Source organism: Poecilia formosa, unplaced genomic scaffold (genome assembly GCF_000485575.1).
Source record: "Poecilia formosa unplaced genomic scaffold, Poecilia_formosa-5.1.2 Scaffold52, whole genome shotgun sequence".
Taxonomy (NCBI): Eukaryota; Metazoa; Chordata; class Actinopteri; order Cyprinodontiformes; family Poeciliidae; genus Poecilia; species Poecilia formosa.
The window spans coordinates 1,284,735-1,307,818 of record NW_006799991.1 but is presented as its reverse complement, the minus strand read 5'-3'; the positions used below and the strand labels follow the sequence as shown (position 1 = coordinate 1,307,818).

General features: G+C 37.8%; 1 protein-coding gene across 2 annotated transcripts in view; it reads right to left on the bottom strand.

Annotated features, from left to right (window-relative positions):
• LOC103138494 (xenotropic and polytropic retrovirus receptor 1 homolog) overlaps positions 1-20,622 on the bottom strand; it is a 71,246-nt gene extending 50,624 nt beyond the window's left edge. Inside the window, exons 1-2 of one of the 2 annotated variants that reach the window (XM_007552697.2) lie at positions 20,189-20,622; positions 15,041-15,092 (exon numbers count right to left, since the gene is read on the bottom strand). In XM_007552697.2, coding sequence (XP_007552759.1) covers positions 15,041-15,092; positions 20,189-20,257 — 121 coding nt within the window. In that variant the 5' untranslated portion in view covers positions 20,258-20,622. The remainder of the gene's footprint in view (positions 1-15,040; positions 15,093-20,188) is intronic. The other variant, XM_007552696.2, reaches the window with a different exon arrangement.
• Between the last annotated feature and the right edge of the window lie 2,462 nt (positions 20,623-23,084).

The window sequence follows — 23,084 nt, the reverse complement described above, 5'->3', positions numbered from 1 at the left end:
CCAGTTTGTGTTCAACACAGTTACTTTCTTCTCCACTGTCTACAAGCATCGGCTCCCTCTCTCTGACAGACATAAGTTTGGCAGGGCAATCTGTTATCCTAACTGTGGCTGACATTTCCTGTGATGCTCAGTTCTCTCTTTGCGTTTGATCCTGTAGGTACAGAGGAAGTAGAGCCTTCAGGGACAACGCATCTGCTTTTTCTCATTCTCTCTGTCTCTTATCTTCAACATAGCTGCAAAACAATACAAATATTACAAGTACACACGTTGGGAAATATGTTTGTAACTGCAGTGTTGTTCTACATTTGTTTTCCTCTTTTCTCTGAAAAGGTTTCCAATTTTTACTCTGAATGGACTCCTGGTGGACTCTAGTGAGATTGTGCAGACATATTTTGAATTAAATTATTCATAATAACAGGACAACAAGAGTATAGGAATAAATTATATATTTGTATCATCTTGGTTGATGTCAATAACATGCTAAGGTTTAAGATTTAACTTTTTTTAGAGAGTTTGGGTCAAAATCAAGAGCAAAATTGTATTCTAAAAAAACAAATGTCAAACCATCTAAAAAAAAAACAGAATATGTTTTCACTTTAATCTAAAACACACCTTTATGAAACAAATGTAACTTCTTCAAAATTGTATACTCCAGATTTTTACTGTTCATCATTTATGCTAAACACAAAAGAGAACAAACAATACTTCTAAAACAAAGTTGACTCCTTTAAAATTCCTCCTATGTTTATATTAAATAATCAAAAGACAATATGCTTTGTTAAGATTTAGAGGATCTGCTGTATAAAATACCGGCTCTGCTTATTGCTGTAGCTTAGGCTCAGATCTATCAGGACTGGGGTAAAAACATTGTTTTAGACACACAGAAGAAATAATAGGAAGAAATGTATGTGGGTCTCAGCCAGGTGTGTGTGTTTGTGAGTGTTCACTTACACTATTATTAGTGTGTGAGCTCCTGTGTCACTGGGGTTTATAGACAGAAGCCACAGGACTCATAAAAACAGATAAGTGTTGTGTCAATAGTCCAAACTGAGGTCATTAATCTAAGCAGAACAAGAGAACAGGCTTTTCTACTATAACCATGACAAATGCTGAGAGAGTGCACAGCAGCTGTAGATTAAATCTGCTGTCCGTTTCCCTACAGGGTGGCTATGCCAATAACAGAAAGAGTCAGGGAACTAACATTATATTCCCGTCACACTATTGCCTATCTGTCTTTTGCTTAAATGGTGTAGGAAACGCGTGTGACAGTAACATAATGCAATATCAGCTTTTAATAAATTTGACATTGTAACATGTAACATATGCATCGTTTTTCTACCACCGATATTTTAGATATGCTGCTGTACTGCAATTTTCTCATGTCATGTAACACACGTGCACCACTCCAACACAATCGATGCAACTGCAACTGAAACATTGTAGCAATGACCCGATAACATCATTGTTGAATCTCACAGTATATACTAAGCACTGTAGGAAACTGTAAATAAATCTGACAGAGTCCCTTACTGCTTGATTAGCTAACTAAGAATTTAAATTTCATTCCCAGATCCTTTTACAAGGAAATTATAATTAAATGACACAGCAATGCCACAGAAAAGTAACATGCCAGTCACAATAAAGCAGAACACTGAATTCCTCACCACACATGTTTTAGAAGGGGATTGAATAAAAAACTAACTTTCTTCAAACATGTGAGGGGAAACAATCCTTCATTTCCTTATGCTTAGGAGGGAGGAACACAACACATAAAATCACAAGATGTGCAACATCACAACTGTAAAGGGTTGCCTGGATGAAAAAGTGAGGAGATTAATATGTCTCAAGTGAAATGCATTCACACTACGCATTCCAATAATACATTTGCCCAGTTGGTTACTTCCCTTGATGCCCAAACCCTTTTAGATTGTAGCAGCAGAGAAGGAGAGTGGTGAAAATATCTTGATGACAAAATAAAGGTTACTAGTTGTAAGCTGAACAATGTCGTTTTCTTAATGTTCTTCATATGAGAGTAAATGTAAAATGTGGACACTATTCATAATTGTTTAGGTGTGTATGTCTGGTCAGCTTGGTGTAATTAAACCAAGGTGTGTGAACGTTGTATAAAGATGTCCCTCCCAGTCACCATGCCACTTTCCCAACAGCAGCTGCAGTTTCTCGATAAGAGTCGCACATACACACTGATATATTCTCACACAGACATATTTCTGTAACATGGCAGCTATTTAAAAGCTAGAGGATAAATCTAGATGAAACAAGGCCGTTTCCTATGAACACATTTTGTCCAATCTGAAAAATCCTCCGTCAGGCAGGGCTGGTCCACCTGCCAAGGTCACCTCGAATCCATTTTACTATCAGCAAAGTCCAGTTTTAAGTGTAAAGTCCCACTGATGACAATGTAAATAGACTTAGTGAATGACTAAGGAAGTGATGGGGAAACAGTTGAGGCAAGGAAACTGTCAGATACAAAACACAGGAAAAAAAAAAGTGATTGTTGTAAACACAGAAAATAAATATTACGAGTTGAAAATGGCATGAAAGAAAAAAAAACCTCAAAAATAAAGAAGTACTATTGGGTGTCTAGTATAGTCTTTCTTAATACAGCACAACCACTCCGTTTCAAATCATGCTTTACTCAGTGGTTTTCAAACTCGATGCATTATTTGAAAGTACTAAGCTTTGTTAAATGTTTATAGTTAGAGAGATCTCAATATAAAACAACGTGCTTAAATTCTCTTCCTTACAAACCGTCCTGCTTACCAGGCACCAACTGATTCAAAGCATAAGATACAAAAACTATTGACAAGTCAACAAAAGACTCCCACACAATGTATTATTTTGTAACCGGTGCTCTTGAGTGCTGAATAGTGATCGTATTTACTATGAAAAGAAAGTCAAATCAAAAAGCAGGATTCATAAACAATGAATACTTTGTGTTTACCAAATATTTTTCATTTAAAGGAAGGATTTAAAAGCATGATATATCCACTTTAAGAAAGATTTCAGTTAGTTATTGAAAACCTCACACACAGACACACACAAAAAAAACTTCTAAATTGTCTCTATTAGCTTCAAACGCTGTAACAATCATTCTTGAATTATGATCAGGTCCTACTGGGCCACACTTTGGACATTCCTGTCCTAAAGAATTCACAGGGAATCTACTGTTTTAGAAATCCTAGTAACACCAGTCCCTTAATTTGGATGCTGAGGACATCATAAAGTATCACTAGTGATAATTTTGTCTTTATTTTAAAATAATAATAAACCCCCTTTATACCACCTCTTTCCCCATGCTGTCACTCCTGCTCCTATTATAAACTATTTATGACCAGTCATAGCAGTGTGGCTTGAAATAACATTTTGATTAGTGGAGGTCTACTTTGGAAAACAATGAAACCACATCATTTTCCCCAAAATGGTAGGAAACCTATTCAAAATATTTGTTTTTGAATAGTTGTGACATTTAACATTTGACTTTGATATTATTCTCAATACATGCAGAAACTCATCTGGGCCATCAGCATAAACAAAGGCAAAGTGAATAATGCATGCTGCAGAAAGTAGTACCATCAATTTTTAATTCAGTTTTGTAGACCATCTTTCTGCATTGAAGTTCTGTTTCCGTTTTTGCATTGTAATGTTAACTCTTAATTCATAAATGCTCCGTCATACTGCCCATTTTACCTTTACAGTCCTGGGAAGCAGGAAGGAATCCAATACTTAATGTTATTAGATTAGGAGCAATTTCCTGACTCAATCTGATTAGGTGGGCACTGACCTTGGGGTGGTTCAGTGTCATATCATTAACATGATTTAGAAGAGCAGGAAGCACCTTGTTTACTTTTTTCCCAAAACAATGACAGATAAAAAATACAAAACTATTTAGCACATTAGAAACAGTCTGAGTACCTTTCTGTACATGCATGCTCCAGTAGGTATAGAAAGGGGGAATGAATGTCATACTTAACCTCAATCACCATTCATTAAAGAAAAAAAAAAATCTACTGTCAATATAACAAATAGAAACTATTCAGTTTACTAAGAATGCAAACTTTTGATTAGAAATCAGTGTTTTATGGTCCTTTTGCTGACCCAGAAACTTCATGATCTCCCTTCTCTTTAAAGACCCAATAAATGTTATTGCAAACCTGGGCAGTGCAGTGTACGCTCTAAAGATGGTGTTTAGAAAACACACGAGGCACATGGCTTGATTCTTAAGCATGCTGTCCAGAGTATGCATGCATGTGGTATTGCATGTAACGTGTGTGATGCATACATGTGAGATTCTTTCACACTGTGTGTATGCCACTGATCAGCATGGAGTAGCTGCTCACTAAATGTGTGTATCAAAAGAGGCAGACAGGATCTAACAGCAGTGAGCACTTGGGAATTGAATTCCCACTCATCACATTCATAAAATAACCACAAAGTCATGGCTGAATCCTGCAGCGGTATCAGAGTGATAGATCTGTATGTGTGCTTGTACAAGTGTGTGTGTGTGTGTGTGTGTGTGTGTGTGTGTGTGTGTGCGTGTGTGTGTTTGCCCTTCCTGAAAACCTCCTAGACCCCTGCAGCAAATAATACCTAGACATCGTTTTTATTTTTTCTGTGCATGGATCCAATCCTTGAGGATTGTGTCTGCCCCTTATTAACATGTGATATACACACAAACATGATATGCAGCACATAAAGTTAGTCAAAAATTATGTATACTCCTTGCAGACTTAAGACTCCCACATACTCAGGTGAACTTCACTCCGCACAGGTCTGCCCATACTCAAGGCGGACATGCGTCAGACACATCTGTGCAAAGGTCAGTTTTTGCAATCGCATACTCGTGTTGCACATTAAACTGCCCGGTAGGAAACAGAGTTCACATCAAACTGTTTTGAATGCAACAACAAGCTGATAAGATTGGGAGTAGGTACAAGTGGTCACAAGGACGCACAGCGTGACTGCCGCTCTCTGTGTCGCACTGACAGTTACGCAGTGGCTGATGGAGAAGAAATGGGGCTGGGCGCCCAACTACCTCATCAAACTCGCTAGTATCCATTTGGATTGTGGGAAATGAAGGAATCTGCCATAAGAAATGTAGGCAATTGGTACACTCGGCTGTGAAATGGAGAGGCACAGAATCCACGTTGTTTGACGTCCAATGGGTAGTTTCCACAGTCAGTGATGACTGGGTGCTCATTCATCCACTGTGTTTTCTAAAATCCACAATCAATGCAGCCATATACCAGGATGCCCACTCTATCAAAGAGATCAAAAGCTGGTTCAATGGTGGTTACTGTGCTTGATTGGCCAACAATCTGGCCAAGCCTGACCCATATAGAGGCTCTATGGGGTTGTTAAGAGGAAGATGAGAAACAACAGATGCAAAAATGCAGATGAGCTGAAGGCTGCTATCCAAGTAACCTGGCCTTTTAAAACTCATCAGCAGAACCACAGCCTGAGCTCCTCTATCCCACACTGCATGGATGCAGTAATTCCTGCAAGAGGAGGCCCAAGCAAGTTCTGAAATCAGTGACAAAAAATACTGAACTTTTTCACAACCAATTCTAGTTACATTGCTTGTATCAGTTTTTATTCAGATTTTTTCCTATTTTCTGTGGGGTTTTTTCAGAGTTTTCAGGAGGGACCACTATGAATTCACTAGAGACCATTATAATGCACAACACCACTCAAGCCCTTTAGTTGCATGTTCTGGCTTTATTGTGTTTGAAACCTGAATGTCACGGGGACTAAATGAGGCTCAAATGATTCCAGGCTCTTTCTGTGGCGCCATGGTAACTATAAGAGAAAAAGTTAGACACAGCTCTCTGTCAACACAACAGTAGCGACATTAGGGTTGAGATTTTTTTTTTGTGATTTTAAAACATACACAATCCCACTACCTCCCCTATGAACACTTTTATAATTTCACAATGCCATTTGCAAGCTGCAATAAAAGGAAATTCTTTAGAGATTAACAATGTTACAATTTACCCCAGTCCACAAAAAAAAAAAAAAAAACATTAATTGTCAGACAAAACCCTAAAAAACAAATCTTTAGTAGTCATTTTATATTAAATGTCTGCTATTACCCTATCAGGGGAACAATAAGCTGTTCTCTGCTCAATTGAGCTGCATATTAATAGTGTGATTAGGGGGCCTAATTATCAGATGGCACTTGTCGAGAAGAGGCCTGAAGACAAAATGCAAAACAGACACAAATAGTTGTTTCTGTTGAAAAACTGCTCAGGACTCATGTCTCTGTAATGATGCAGCTGCTGCTGAGACTATTTCTATGCAAGTCAACGAACATACCAACAGATACAAACATGCTTGATTGTCAGAGGTCTGCGCATAATCAAGGCAGACTGCAGATTACATTTTTTTTCAAACAATGAAATATAAAATATGCATCAGATCACTGGTCTGCTTATGGTCTGACATGGTGATTTTAAGAAGAGCTGCACAAATCTCAACACATGTTGGTGAGATTTAAGGAATGATTTCATGGTGTTTCTTTCAGTGTCTAACACCACCACCTGTCCCTGATACAACATAAAACTAAAAAACTTCCTTGTTGTGATCTTATGGCTGCCTCTGAGTGCCAGAGCAAATTTTTTTTTAATTTCATGGGCATCAGGAGGGAAATTCAGCAGATTTCCCATCTCACACATTGTTAATAATTCATCATTTAATATAAAGACAGACAGGCTGTCCGGGGGGAAACAATAGTTGTGAATTATTGATCTCTCTCCTCTGGTCTCAGGATTATAAGATGATGCAGGGTAAATAAGAGAAGAAATAAATCTAGACTAATAATTTTCTACTCGCTGAATAAAACCCTACTCCTCATACAAGTTAAAGCTAAATTACAGTACTGACAAAAATGGAAAAGAGTGATAACATAAAAGGAATCAAAACTGATCAAACTCCTTCCTGACAGGCTCTTCCTGTGCTTTCATTTTTTCACATATTTTATACAAGTAGATGTAACATCTCAGAATAGAGGCTCCCTCAGGATTTAGCTTCTTTTCCTTCAATTATCACCAATGTCACCTTTCTTTTTTTTCTATTCATTCTAGAATCCTCTACTCTCCCTCACTTCCCACTGACTTTGGTTCCTTTTGGAACGTCTCTCCATTCATCTCAGAGGCAGAAAAGAATAAAATAAAGTAGCATTAAATCCAGAAGAATGACAAAAACATTGCCCTAAAAAAGTAGTCACACTTGCTGAACATTTTCTTCAGCAAAATTCAATGTTTTTTATTTTTTTATTTTTCTTATCAAAATTTTAATTGATAGAAAAAAAAGTTGTGGGTTTTATTTAGAAGTCTAAGACAAAAGGCTTTTAAAGTAAGTATAATTTTCCCTCCACTTTACAATTATGCACTACTTTGTGTGGATGCATCACATACAATCCTAATAAGATACATTGAGGTTTGGGTTGTAAGGTGAGAAAATGAGGAAAATCTCAAGCGATATGAATACTTTTGCAAGGAACTGGATGCCACCTTTAAAGTCCAATAATCAAGCATGCATTCATCTTGTGTACCCTTGACTTTCAAGAGGTCAATCTCGTTAAAATATAATAACTGTGCAGTAATCATCAGTAGATAAGGAAAGGTCATTGTAATAATTTTGAAAACAGGGTAATAGTTGTCAGTTGGGGGCGGTGACACCTGTAATATGCCCAATAATCATCTGAGCGGCAATACTGCTTTATAAAGATGAAAAAAGAGAGCAATGTGATGTTCCAGCATAACCAAGTTTTCATGCCTTTGAGCCAGTCTGAAACAAGTTCTCTCCAGAGACAGTAATCACCTAATAACACATAAAGAATAAATTAAACCATACGGCCAGCATGCTTCATGAGAAACGCAACTTTTTTAATCAAAACAGATAAAATGAGCTGAGAAATGTAAAAAAATAACAAAGTCCAGGATTAGACATTTAAAAGGGGATGTCAGTTGTTTCTATCAATTAAGATTTTCTACTATTCTCAGAACATTTGTAGAAAAAAAAACAAGTAAGTGGTTTTCCTCTTTATAGAGCACTAGAAAAAATAAAAATACATCAGCATATGGCGCTCTTGTCATCACCCGTGGTTCACAATCACACCCACTCCCTCTACATAGAGCAGCTACCTCTGTGAGCGTGAGTAGCACTAAACGCATGTATGTGAAAACCTATTTTATCAAGTTGTATGTGAGCGTGGCATAGAGCAAAGACACACTGGATGTGAAAACACCAAACCAAAGATAAAGAAATACAAAGTCATGAGTGTGTATTTTCTATCATTATCTCCTGTTTTGCATTATTTTCTATTAACCATTCATCTGGTCTGTTAAAACACAGATGTGATGTGAGTAGTGTACATGACACCCAAAGCTGTAAATTCGTTTTCAGCACATTGTTTTAATTGCTACAATAAATTCACAAGCTTCCGTCCTGCAGAGGCTGCTGACCTGTTGGCTGGCAGCCAAAGCTGTCAATTAAGATTCTTAACATTTGATTAATGAAACAACTTATCTAATAACTGTGGTTACCTTACAGTTTGCAGGCTCTGGAAGTGCTAAAACATGAAAAATAATCAACAACGACAGATCTAATTATATTCACATGCCTACCATGCATGAGATTGCTGAGATCACTGGTGCTTCAAATACTTGATTCCAACTGGGCTACATGGCAGCCAAATCCAATAATCTGTATTTTAATTTTATTTCACATTTACAGAATTGTGTTCCTATTGGAACAAAGAAAATACTTCATAAAAAGATACAAGCGTTATTACAGCATATGTACCAAGTCAGTCCTGTGTGTGTTTCTGTGTTGCTCTAATGACCTGTTCAAGGTTCAATTATAGCTGGAGATAGGCGCCAGCTCCCCTTGCACCTGCAAGGACAAGGAGGTATAGAAATGGATGGGCAGATTTTTTTTTTTACATCTCTTTGAGCACTTCTGCACCTTCTGTCTTTGTGGCTGAAGAGATGACAACTGCAGTCTAATAGTATGTGGAAAATAGTTGGAAAAGCATTTCCATTTGCACTTCTTTGTTTATTCCCTCCAGCATTTCAGTCAGAGAAGTGCAGATGTCCTGAATGTCTACATAAAGTGCTAACTGGGAACAGCCATGAGTGCAGGACCCATGATGAGCCTTAGAAACCCTCATAGTTCTGCTTAGGAGGTGTAAAGGTTTATAACGACCTCTACTCCTTTGAGCATCATTACCCTTTCCTTCACCTCGGTCCCTCACCCAATGCCTTTCCAGAATACACCACATCACGATCATTCTTTCATGTGTCCTCCTCTCAGCAACCTGCTCTTTTTGGTAGAAACCCTCACATCTAAAAAAAAAAATTCATTTTTTTAAATCGTTTAATATTTAACATTATGATCTTATCTAAACAAACCCAATCCTTTTCTCCTCAGTTACTCTTTCTCCTCCTCTCTCCTCCTCAACTTCATTCATGCACGATCTAATTCATCGATGAATAATGGATGGACAGATAGAAGACTTTCATCTGCTGAGGTTCTTTTTCTCTCACCGTCTTCTTGCGGGATGGCTATAGTGCTAATGCAGGGCAACATGCATTGGAGATGTGCCCAGAGACCTCCCACTCAGTCTGTCTCTCTGCTGTGCAAAGGATTTTGCTTCCTTTCCTTCAGTTTCTGTCTCATTTTCCTGATCCACACAAAACCCTGACAACTGCTATCAATGTCCTTTATTTTTAAATGGATACCATTATTATTTTTATACCCATCAAGGCAAGCACAAAGCCCAGACTGTTCTCACTCTTTCTTCATTACGCTCTTACTCAATACCTTTATCATTGCTCGTTACCTCAGTTCAATGAGTCCCTGACCTTGGAAAAGCAATCCTAGATTTGTATTGACCCAGATCCTGCTGCATCTTTTCCCTTTTGAGACTTCATCAAATGACTAGTATATAACTTCCATAGCTCAAAACTGGCCTAGGAGTTGAAGTTTACTTGCTTTTTGAGCCATATAAGACAGCATTCTGTGGATTTAGACTGATTCATTCTGACTATATTGACTTGGGTGGCACCGTGATTAAGAACCACACATGGAACCAACCCCCACAAAAACCCACCAGTTAGTGCTTGAGGTGAGCATGAGCAGCAGCTTGTCAAAGAAGCTATCAATAATGCAGCTGGGGGGAGACCATGGCTGCCAAACTACTGTCCCACTACCCCCTCCTCTGCCTGTCTACCTGTCTGTCTGCATGTCCATATGTCCCCCTTCCAGTTCTGTTTTTTATCTCACTGACTGGCTGACCTCTGGAAAACCTGCCAGGGTTTATCTGTATGTATAACAACAGAGATGTGTGTATGCTTTATCTCAAGTGCTAGGTTTAGGGAACCTGAAAATATTTATTCATTCATAATTCAACTGCAGACGCAAACATGATCCTGGTCTGTTTTGGTTGCAATGTGCACATTTTTTCTTCAACTAGGCTTATTTCCGGGGATCTTGGATGTACTAATGCAACTATGTGCACTTTGTTTTCATCTTAAATGGATAAAATTCATTTTTGACACAAAGAGTTAAAAGAACGAGAAATTACGCATCAGTATTTCTAAATGTACATCTGAGCAAAAAAAAAGTTTTCTGAAGCTCAATAAAAAATTATCACATAAATTGGAATGTAATTTTCCACATGGGGCGCAGGACGATGGCAACAAAGAACAAGAACAGTAATAACAGCGGCTGTTCACACATGTATGCATGCAGAATAACAATCAGCTCTGTATTATACGGCCAAGCAGCTTTTCAACTATCCCCTCATCATGGGTGTGAAAACAGCAGACAAAATGGCGAGCGAGCAAACACCATGGACAGCCACATAAGAAAACGGCTACCATGATTTATATTCATTGCTCATGCTGGTGCTTTGACTAGGCATAAAAGGTCCAGACACAAACACAAAAATATCCCTTAGGAAATGGTTTAGATTGGCACCTGGTCAAAGTGGCCAGGCTGTAGGCTTGAGTGTGGTGGCTGACTTTTCTGTTTAGAGTTTAAAGCTTGACAGACAGTGCCAAAAAGGCAGAAGCCAAGTAATAACATACCAAGTAAATCAAGATATACCAAGAATTTGTTAAGACAAGTCATGCTTTTAAAAGCAGCAAAATGTTCTATCATATCATTCCTACTGTTTAAAATCCTTTAAGAAGTAGATGACAGAGAAGCTGACAACAGTCCTCATACAGAACATAGAGTAATATGGCACTTCCTGTCCCACACACACTGCTGCACATCGTCATTGGCTAAAAACCCTTCATCACACCTCCCTTTCTTACAAGTTAGACAAACTGGGATGTTTTGAAACATTTTGGTTGTGCAAAAAAACAGTAACAGTAATGAAAATTAAAGACACTCCCAAAATAATTTTTCTTAAAGCTTTATCACAGCCAGTGAGAGGAACTATACATTTATGGGAGTTGAGAGAACAAAAACAAGTTGCAGTGCAGGAAGCTTTGATGGCTTTGATGGAACAGGTGTCCAAGATGGCGCGATGAACGTCTGACTCTGAGGTCGGTTTGTTCTCACCTGATGAGTGGTTTTATTCATCTGTACTTCTGTCTCCATGGGAAGACAACCCTTCCTGTTGTTTGTTTAATTTTTCCTACCTTTAGGAAAAAGGTAGGAACTTCTTTAAGACACAACGAAAGCAACTATATCAAGCTTTGCTTGTTAAATGTTGCTATTTTACAGATGTGCAGCTGTGTGGACACTCCCTACATGTCAAATATTTCATACGACTCAAAACAAGTTAATAATAGTTTGAGGTATACTGTTTTCCTGGTTGTGGCTTACATGGTCATCAATCATGGGATAAAGACTGGAAAATCATTTACAGGCTAAAAATGTGGATGTCCATGTTAATAATTGGCACCCTACTATAGCAACACTGAGAATTAAGCTCACTTTCACTGTGCATAAACCAGCACCATCAATAATAATCAAATCCACTGCTCAGCAAAGCAGCACAGCCCTGCACAGATAACATCAAAACAATGCACTGGCCATTAAGAGGGTGGTGGTAGAAACAAAGACTCAGTGAATGTCTTGAATGAAGCACAAAATGAATGGCTTCAATACCAAAATACAACATAAATCTGAGCATTGCTCCAGATACTACTTCACACCTTTACAGAATGCAGATCCATCTTAAAGCTTTGCATATAATATCATAGCACTTTTATCTACGTAATAATCTGGGTGATTGAACTGGCTTAGCTCATTCCAACGGATAGAAGACTGGGCACCAGCTGTTCTCTGTTTTCCACTGGCACTCAAAACATGACAGGTGTGCTTTAATTACAGTTATACATGGACCAAAGAAAATGGGGTCATTAAGAATAAAGACTTGAGGGATAAAGGGTCATGAAGTAATTTAAAACAGATATTATATTTTAATTATTTTAAATGCAGTGGTTAACAGAACACTACTTGGGTCTGGTTTTCTGCTTTGTATTCCTGCACACGCTCACTGCAGTGATGGTTGTTATTGTCTTCCTAATATTGTGCATCACTAGTCTTCCAATCTGTTAACAATATAAGGAGACTTAGATAGAGGAGGCTTTGAAATGCGCTTTGCTAAGCACTCACCAACTACTGCACCGCTCACATCTTAATCAGCTGCAGCAGGGTATCCAGGAAAGAAACGGTGTGGGTGAGCAAGTTCTTATAATTCAATAAACTGTCTCCCCCAGGCAAACGATACACTTTCTGAATATCAAAATGCTGAAGCATGAAAAAAGACAAAAAAAAATAGGAAGACAGAAATTCTGTTAAATAATTTTACCTTCAGTAGAAAGTAAAATAAGCAGGATTATGATCTTTTTTTACTCAACCAGGTATGTTTGTATTCCTCTAACAAAGGACATTTTAGAAATGTAATACAGTGGTCATTAAACTGTTCAAGCACCATGCATTTTGTTAAACTGCACAATTAGTGATGTAATAGTTCTGAATTCAAAACTCCCATTTTTGCTGCCGTCGTTACAAACTGGTTTGCTACAAAAATAAAAAAAAAGAATGAAAGTATTAAGAAAATCGACTGGTTTGTCCTACTTTAAATTTAATCTAATGTAAGAGAAAGTGCTGCAGTCAGTCTATATTTAATAACACATGCTGATCTTATTTGTCTTATGAAAAGGGGAAAAAAACCAAGGCGCAGGAGAATGTATTTCTCAGGGCTCAATAATGCTATTTGTTTCTGCTGTTGCTTATATTACAGCCTGTTTCCCCTGACAATACCAAAACAAATGAGAATTGTCTAATATCTTCAGAAACAAATTTTATCTTGCAATATTAGTCATATGGAATAAGTATATTGGTACTTTAATTTTGTCATCTTAGGATTACACTTACACCCTGCTGTGTCTCATTAAGTTAAGACTTATAGATATTACGATGAATGTTTAAAGGAATTAAATACACTAATCCAAAAACAAACATCCTATTGATTAGCAAAATGGACAAAATCAACTCAACTTCTGTTAAATTCACTAATCAACAGTAAAAAAAAAAACCCTGAACACAAAAAATGCTAATAAGGATACTAATGTCTATGCAAATACATTCTGTGCAAAAGTGTGATATGAATATTAATCAGGTTGATTGAGCGGGGAAATTTGGAAATGTTATAATAACCCGACTTGAAGACACATTTCTCTGTTGACTGATTGATTCTGTATTTTTTCAAAGGAAATTGCGCAGTATGTCATCCTAGGCTGACAGAGACAGAACATTGACCTATGACTACAGTTTATACACAGGACAGGAAATAATCTATCATGCACACTGAGCCTGCCCTGCAGCTCCTAGAGACACTAGTCAAACGATAGACAGGCCTCATATGTTACCATCAAGGCATGAATTGTCTATTCCAGAAATAAATGCAGGTTTTAAAATCATGTGATATTTAAATCTCATTTCATCAAGAAATTCTCATTACGCATGCCAAAGGTCTCATTTTACACCTGCAGCAATCAAAAAACAAATGAGCAAATTTCTGAAACTGATTTTATCAAGCTAGCTCACACTCCAGCTTTCACACAAACTGAAAGTTTGGTCATCCCAGTGAGGTTATGTTGCACCTCTATTGCTCATGGAAAGAGTCACATCACTCTCTTCCATATCAGGTCTGCACAGTGAGCAGAGCTGCAGCTCTATGAGGGGACCTGAAAAAGTGAGCCAACCGCACAATTTTATCTAATACAGATAACAGAGAATGGCAGGAGTCATGTTTGTGCTGCCACATGTAGGTCAAGTACTATTTTTTTCTCTACTGGATCTGGCACACTCTGTCAGTCACAGCCGGTGCAGCCGTGTCGTCATAAAGTACACATCCACCCTGCAACTAAAGAAAGTTGTTTACCTCCACAAATGGCCATCTGAAATAAAAAGCAAATGGTTTGAATTCTTTCCCTCAGTACACATCTCTTGCAATCCAGCGGCACAGAGTAATTATAGCCAGTGCCCTTTCTTATCTTTGCACTGGTAGCAGCAATGCTCGGCAAAGCTGGCACTGAACCCAAGTTCTGTTATGCCACTCAGGCCTGCAGTGCATGGCTCTAAACAATATAGGATATTTTAACAGTTATACATGTATTTGCTACAGACACATTCACTTTCCCACCAATTCTGGAATAAAATAAACATCGGAACAAATGTATCCATTAACTGTATCAATCATCCATGAAGACAAGTCAGGTGTTTTCTATCTTCTCCTGTGATGTTATCTGTTCATTTAAGCAGTGAACAAAGTGAAGGTAAAGCAGACAGTAATGATATAATAATTGACTCTGGTCTTGTTGAGTCACACAGTGTAGAGTGTGGCAACAAGTTAGCAGTAATTTGAATTTATTTTTAGCAGATGAAGGGCTGTTATTCTGGGGATGCCCAAACAGGGGGCATGTAAGTGTGTCTGAGAGTGTTTCTGCCCGTCTGTGTGTTTGGGTTTGTTTATCCAAACAGCAAGGGTCCTTACCTTCTATGGATGGGGCTTGGTCCTGGGCCGAGTACAGCATTTCCTTGAAGGCCTGGTGAAGACATGAGTGTTAAAATGATGGATGGCTGCAGACATGCACCCAGAAAACATGAAAGAACTCGTGTTTGCTTAAGGTTTACATCTCTGTGTTTTAGTTAAGTTTTTAATTCGTACACAAAATGCGACCTCAAGAGTCTTGACAAGACAAACGCCTTGAATTTATATCAATGTATACACAATTGAGATTCAGTTTTAATCACTTCAGGTCACTCAAGTCCAATCCAATCAGACAGACATCATTTGATCATTTAATAACTATTTGTAAAAGGTTTTCAATCTGCTGTTCCATTTGAAATACTGCTTACCAATTATAAATACAGATTTGACTCAATGCATGTTTTAAATTTCTATAATGACACAAGCAACCATCACTATGGATCAGCACAGAACCTTTCATATTTGCTGTAACCAAAACCCTGAGACTGTACACAGTGCACTCTTCCCCCCACAGTAAACAGGAGTATTTAAAGTTGTGGGACATCTCAACTGAAAATACTGCTTCTGTAAGGAGCATATATGGACAAGCACGGAGCCTCAGCATATTTTAAAGGTTCCTCATGAGAGATACAGCAAACTTGCAGCAAGCAGACGGTAACATAACTTACAAATGGAAAGTTTTAGTTATCTAAGCTTTTAAGATCTAAGCATTTGAAAAAGGAAATAATATATGTTCCCTCAAGCAGTCTTTCATAATAAAAATTTTTTTTAAATAAGATGCAGAAATATGTACATCCATATGAGAAACTTCTAGTGCTGAGCCAAAACCTAGGTTTATTTATAAAAGAGTCTGCTGTCACTTCATCCTTGAGTTTTTTTAACAACAAAGCAGTGAGGGAGCACTGTGGGAAATCCTATGTGTGGGTGAGAATCAAAGTGCATTAGGCTTGTTGATAGCTGATACTAATGTCCCCCCCACCCGCAAAACGGCAGCAGACGGAAGCTCTGACACTGAAGCGTCCACCAAGAACTAAGCATTTTGTTAAGTAGCATTGGAGCACTCTGAATTCAAATTCAAAAATACTTTATTGATCCAAAAGGGAAATTAAATGTTGTTGTAACTCATATTAGCCCAGGTTCTTCAAAGACTTGTTGTGGATGCTGGGCAGGAAGGATCTCCAATAGCAGTCTGTATTACAGCAAACCTGAAGAAGCCTCTGACTGAAAGTAGTCTCATTAAGAGGATGCTCAGGGTTGTTCATAATTTTACAGATTTTATGAAGAATCCTTCTTTGCACCATCATTTCCAGAGCTTCCACAGCAGTCACTGAAACCGTTTATCAGGTTGTTTAGTCTTTCTAAGTCACTGGCTCTGTCCAACAGATGATGGCAGAAGAGATGAAGCGATTACACTCTCCACTACAGACATATAGGGAATGTCATAGGTTGGCTTAAGACTAGAAAACACCTACCAACTGATATATGGGAAACTCTGATATCTGACATAAACCTGCAGGGCTAAGCTGTAGGTCATGGCTGTTATAAGAAGCATTGTGAGTGTGGCTTTAAATGTAACTGAGTTGATCCAGCAGACACTACCGTTTTTATTTGCAAAGCCTGTGGACAATACCAAAGTCAAGTATTATGGGAGGATCAGCTTTGATGATCATGCAGGAATGTGGCACACTTAAACCAAACACAAATACAGCACAAGTACTGGGATTAAATCTCCTCCACAAAGCAGAAGAATGGCTTTCATAATGAATATCTTCAGAACAAATCCTTAAAAAGCCGCAATGTGTTGAATTTAAACTAACCAACACATTTCAGTGCCAGACAGCTATATAATCACATGCAAGTGACCCTTTCCGGGCCTGAAGAGATCTGTGGCTCAAACAGAAAGCCAATGGATCACTTAAAACGGCAGCTCTGTGTCTAAGTGGATCTGTACATTAAGAGGAGTGGAGAGGATGGGAGGAGAGGCTGGAAAGAGGGGAGGAGGAGTGCAGAGGGCAGGTCTGGTAAGGGACCAGATGTCTTCCCAGTGGGGGAGGAACGGCGAGGTGAGGATGGGAGGGAGGAGGGAGGTATAGAAAGGAGGGGGGCTCTCAGCAGTTGCCATGCAATGCTTGTTGTATACATAATGGTCATACTGTAGTATTCTGCATATGAATAACATTTCTACTGCTCAGAATACATAATTTATGTAGTTGTTACGAAGCCTAAACCACTATACTCAGTCTAATTAAGATAAAGGCAAGGTGCAATGCTTGACCTTTGAACAGACAGCAAGCTAGTGAAATCACATCTATGTTCAGTTTAAATCGAGACAGTAATTTGGTTTGTAATCTGTAAGCAGGAGTCATGCTTTCTCCTCCTCCTCGTTGGGTTTTCAGGAATGATTAGACGGAACAGCCAAATGCATATAAAGACCTTGTTCTCTCGCCCACACACAAACATACCTACATCTTTATCTCTTATGGTGTTTTTCAGACTCCACCGCTAGACAAAATACAAGTACATTCAACAGTTGTCATCACATCTGGCTTTTGTTTTCACCTCCATATTGGATGTAAAATGTAGGGGAAAAAATCCAATAATTGTTCAGAAGGTTAAATTAATTGCTTCGTTGTAAGATTTACATTTAAAGGAAAAATCTTTCTCATCAATATACATCTACTGTCCTTCTGGACAAAACTCTTGGGATGGAAGGACATGTGCCTACATAACAAGCAGCTGCTTAGCATACAGGTTTATACCTACAGTCCCACAGGGTAAAGCACACACCTAATTATTCCATCGCTCAATCATCTTGTCAATGTTCCCACGTTTGAATGAAGTGCCTCACCAACTAAAGGCATTGTTTGCAAGAACAGAACACTCACTTTGCCGCATTTCTCTAATCTGCATGGAAACGGGTTGACCAATCTACCCAGACCGCGTATGTTTTTTCTTTCTTCCCCACACAATAGAGCACACACACAAAAAAAATGAAGAGTGAAAACTGGGCAGTGGGTTAATTAATGTCAGCACACAGGAGACAGAATGTCACCTACAACTATATTCAGTCTGGATCTGAACAGCTGTAATATTCCACCCAACCAAAGACACAGCTACGTGAACAGGTGTCGCTTTTTCTGCATTGTGTCCTGGTCAAATAAACACCTGCACTGTTGAGACAATACGTTAGTGTATCGTTTAATACTGACAACTGCATGACATTACAGAAATGATGTTTTCTGCATGAGAATACACACTCTCAGACACCCTGTGGATATTCTAGTTTATAAACAATAACCTATATTTGCTGAATGACTGAGAATGACTCAAATTGTGTTTTTACCTGTTTGAACTTATATACTGACTTTAATTGAGTTGCCCATGATCAGCACAGAGCAGCTATTGAGCTGCCACCCACTCAAGTGCTGATGGTGTTTACAGGTCAGACAAAGACTGAAGGCTTCAAGGCACTAACACATCCTTGGTCCACAGTCTGCATCTTAGACTGGAGATAAACTCAAAGAACATGAACATGAGAGCATTTCTGTTATTTAACTATTTACAACAAAAAAGAGTCAAATATTCAACAAGATATTTATAGACTACGGTTACTAAAAATATGATATATTTACTTAAGCTCTAAATAAGCGATTGAGTAGAATCTCTAGCGCACCCATGTCTTTATATGGTGCATTAAATGAACCAGCTATAACATTTATTTTATTATGGTATTCGTTGTATTTGGCCAAAATATAATACCACTATAAATGTAAACATAAAATTCTAACCATTTAAGAACATTACGCTTGAGCACGGAAAATGGAAAAAAAAAAAAATCTGTCATCATCCATCTCAGGTCAGTGAGTGCTTTGGCAAATACTGGAGGTGTAAAATGGCTGGTATGGCCATGCATCTGTCCCCAAGCTCGGTGTGCTTCCCCATATACATGTAGCGACACTACACAGCCTTGGAGTGCATGTGTATAAATTAATAACTCTGTTAAATATAGCACTTATTTTAGGATGAACCTTTTCCCACTGCATTTGATAAATTATCAACTTTTTTTTCCGCCTTTACGGGTTTATCTAAAGACATGTTAATCACACGAACACGGCAGCATGTCATTTGCCTCAAGATGGAGAGCTCTCCATGCCTACTGAAGGGACTTCCAAACTTAATATTAATATCCAGTGCATGTTACCAAAATAACACTGCCGCAGAGAGTTCCTGTTGAGTCTGGGGTGTAGGTTGCACAGGGTGACGAGAACAGGGTCTTTGTCTATAATTCATACAGCTAAATGGAACTGAGCAGCATGTCTGCACCAAAGCTTCTCCGGTAAGAAGTAGGTTGTGAAAAATAGCATGCTCCCCAAGTCCTGTACATCCCTCAACAAAGAGCATGAGTATTAACAAGGATCTACCTTTCTATGGCTGCAGACATTTCTGACAAAAAATATTACACTCTTATAATTATAGAGCTAACTACCACTGCTGAAATGTAACAATATTATTACTAATGCCTATAACAAATGAGAAAAAAGACATGATTTTCTGTTTTTTTTTTAATATTATGATAAAAAAAATTAATAATTGGTAGTTTAAATTGCCAATTTTGCAACAAATTACAGCACAAATTGTGAGCTAACCCCATAAATCAACTAGACAAACAAAAAAATTCAAGGTTTATTCCTGGGATCTGAAATAAAAGAGAGTGCTTATGTAGAAAAAAATGTATAGTTGCACAAATACAATATTAGGAATGGCCAAAATGAAAGAAAAAATGTTTCTACAATAGATATTGATCAGGAATTCAGTTGGTAAAGAGGCTGAATAGTTAATTTCAGGTGTTTTACATTCAGCTACCAACAATAAACCCTGAATGCTCCCTTTGGCTCTTAACCGCAGTCAATTCCCCCTCCATAAACAATAGGGCATCTCCTATCTTTCCAGTCTTTTATTGGCCTCAAGAGAAGAATAAACTTCAAAAGTAAATATACATTTAAAAAATACGTAAAGGTGCTTTAAAAAAAAAGATAATTTTGTTGTATTTTAGTTTCTTTGAAGACATTAAAAACATAATACATCTTCGCCTGTGTCTTCATCCAGTAGGCATTTATTTTTAAACAGCCTGCAATTTGAATTTAACTGTACCTCATAGCGAAGATATTGTTTCCTCCACTCTGGGGTGATATGGGACGAAAGATGCTCCGCGAATTTCATTTTGCCGAAACAAGTGTCCCTGGAAAGCTCTGTTAAATCCGAGAGCGTCTCTCCCCTTCCCCGTCGACGCGACTTTTGTTCTGTCAGGCAACTTGCTGGCTCAACATGCGGTGCGGAAGCGCGCCTCTCTCCGCTCCTTCTCACTTCACTTTGGGCTCGTCCCACGCAGTGCGCTCCGAGCGGATCCCGTCCCGCATGCTACTTCACGGGGACCAAGGCGGTGACAGCGGCTTCTCTTTAACAGGTGGCCCGGCGGCACAATGTGAGGCTGGCTCAGTGACTTTCCTCGGTCCCTCCCTGGGACGTTCTGGGGACATTGCTGACGGCCATGCAGTGAACAGCACTGACGTGGTTGCGTCAGCAGGGCGCGCTCTGGCACCGGGCGCTGTTGGGACCTCCGGATAACTGTTGCTACTCCAGATACCTACTCCTTACTTTTAAATGTGTCCTTATAGAGGCTTTCTATACTGCAGTGTGGAGAGTTGTCTGCAATAAAAACAGAAATTATGTTACACTCTATGAATGAAGAAGAGTTCCTTTCTTCTGCAGCTAATTCCCAGATAAAACACCTGCTCAGGTTCGACACTAAACAAGTGAATTAATATAACTAATTAATTAAGCATTAGCTTAGAACATTACTGTCTAGAGAAGAATAAATTTCACTAAGCATAAAATAATGAACTTATTTGATCATATTATTTTTTTCTTCTAAATGCTACAGCTTTAATTTCCCTCTAAATACAGGAAAGCCAAAGCATAGACTTGCAGAGTTGCATGATTTGTTTCTATAATTGACTCATAATCTCATTAATTATCATGGATAGGACTGACCAATTTTATTTGCAACAACAAATTGGATGCTTGAGTTATTGTTTTGCTTGTTTGTATCCCATTATAAAGTTCTACAAGAACAGGATAACAAGCAACCCCTACTTTTATCTTTTTAAAAACATTTCATCATGCTCCAAATCTGATTTTTGACTGATGCAATAAATAAAAAAAAAAAACGTTAATGATGGTGGAAGAAGAAAAACAAATTACCGTACCTTAAAAAGTTGGGTTATTCAGCTTTATTATGCAGTCAGATTTAAACCCTTGCTCTAGTGGAAAAAGTTCCCAGCAATGAAAAATTGTTTGAAACAAGGTGGGCTATGTCATGATTAATTCATTTGGTTTTTTTTATCACATTAAAACCTTTCAGATCAACAAATTTGATAACATTGGGTTTTATACAAAGATGACCTTCATTTTGCTGCTCTACAGCAAAATGTTCAGGTTCTGAATGTTCAGCCCCAGACCATCACAATACCACCACACTTGATTGACGGTATGAATTTCTTTTTTTTTAAGTAGTTTTTTTTTTACTTTAAACTGTCCCACTGACACCATTTTGCCCAGTCTTTTTCTTATTAGTAAATGTTATACCACATTTCATTCTATAAAATCACAAAGTGACTCACAAGAGAGAAAAATAATAAGTGGATTTAAAAATATATATTTTTAACTAGACTTAAGTCCAAAGGTAGAAAGTTCCAGAGTCTGGGGCCCTAAAGGTAAAGCTCCAGTGGAAAAAAGTTGCCTTTTGCCTTCATTTTATGGGAAACCTTTTCCTTTGGGAAGCTATAAACACAGATCTTTACTGAGGCAACTCAGCCCAGCCACTCTTGTGAAGATTCACCGCTATTCCATGTTTTCTCTATCTGTTGGCTCATGAAAATAATACAAGATTACTTCTCTCCCACCTGCCAGTGAGCAATGCCAGTCAACTTGTTGTAAGGAGGCTAAAGTTCTCCCTCTATTACAAGAAAGACACATTTGCTTGTTTGAAAACATTTTTGGTTACTACAAACACACACATTCATGGTGTGCAAACTAAATGAAGCATAATTTTAGTTTTATGTTTATAGAATTGGGAAACATATAGCACGTTTCCTGATTTGAATAAAAGTAGATAGATGATGTTATAAATAAATTTTTGTTTCAAAATTTTTGTGGTGGTACACTGATACTGTGAAACTGGAATTTTTAATTAAGATACTGTGAGAATCTCGTGCATGCAGACATTTAAGAATTTTGTTGAATTGAAATATTCATTGTGGCTATGCAAATTAAATTTATTTGGGTAACTTAATTGTATACGTTTTGAGAGTGACCTGAGTACATTTTTAAACATTTTGACCAAAGCCTTGTTTCACCAGTTCCAAAAATCACAAATTATCATTAAATGATTGTTCCAATAGCACCATCTCCTGGACATTTGAAGCTAAAGCTTGTCACCCCGACGATCTTTGAAAACACTAAAAAGACAAGGTGAAAAAATAAATACCTACCAAATTTTGATGAATTAATTTCTCCCATTTGCTATGACAGCTTTGATTTGAAGATGATCTCTATTGGATAACATTTACATGGAATAGAAATTAAATAATTTACTAATTACTCATTGAAAACACGGCCGTTTAATAGGAGTCTAATAGTTGCTTATTAGCTAGCTAAAATATTACAATAAAGTATAGTCCGAAGGGCGTTTTTATTGACTACGCACTGTAGTTCATAATAGATAGTAAAAATACTTTTAACCATATCTTACAAAATTGAAATAGCTGTCGCTCCAAAATAATGTACTAGTAAAGCTTTTCAGATAATTATGTTACAAGAGATCAGATTGCTAACTTTAGAGTTCGTAATGCAACATTTAGTTACATTTGTTCTTCTTTGTCTTCTTAACTTGACTTATCCGTCAAAAACAAAACATCCCACGGGACGTTTTTTTTATGATATAAATAATATTATTTTTTAGATATTTTTGTTTAATTGTTACATTCCC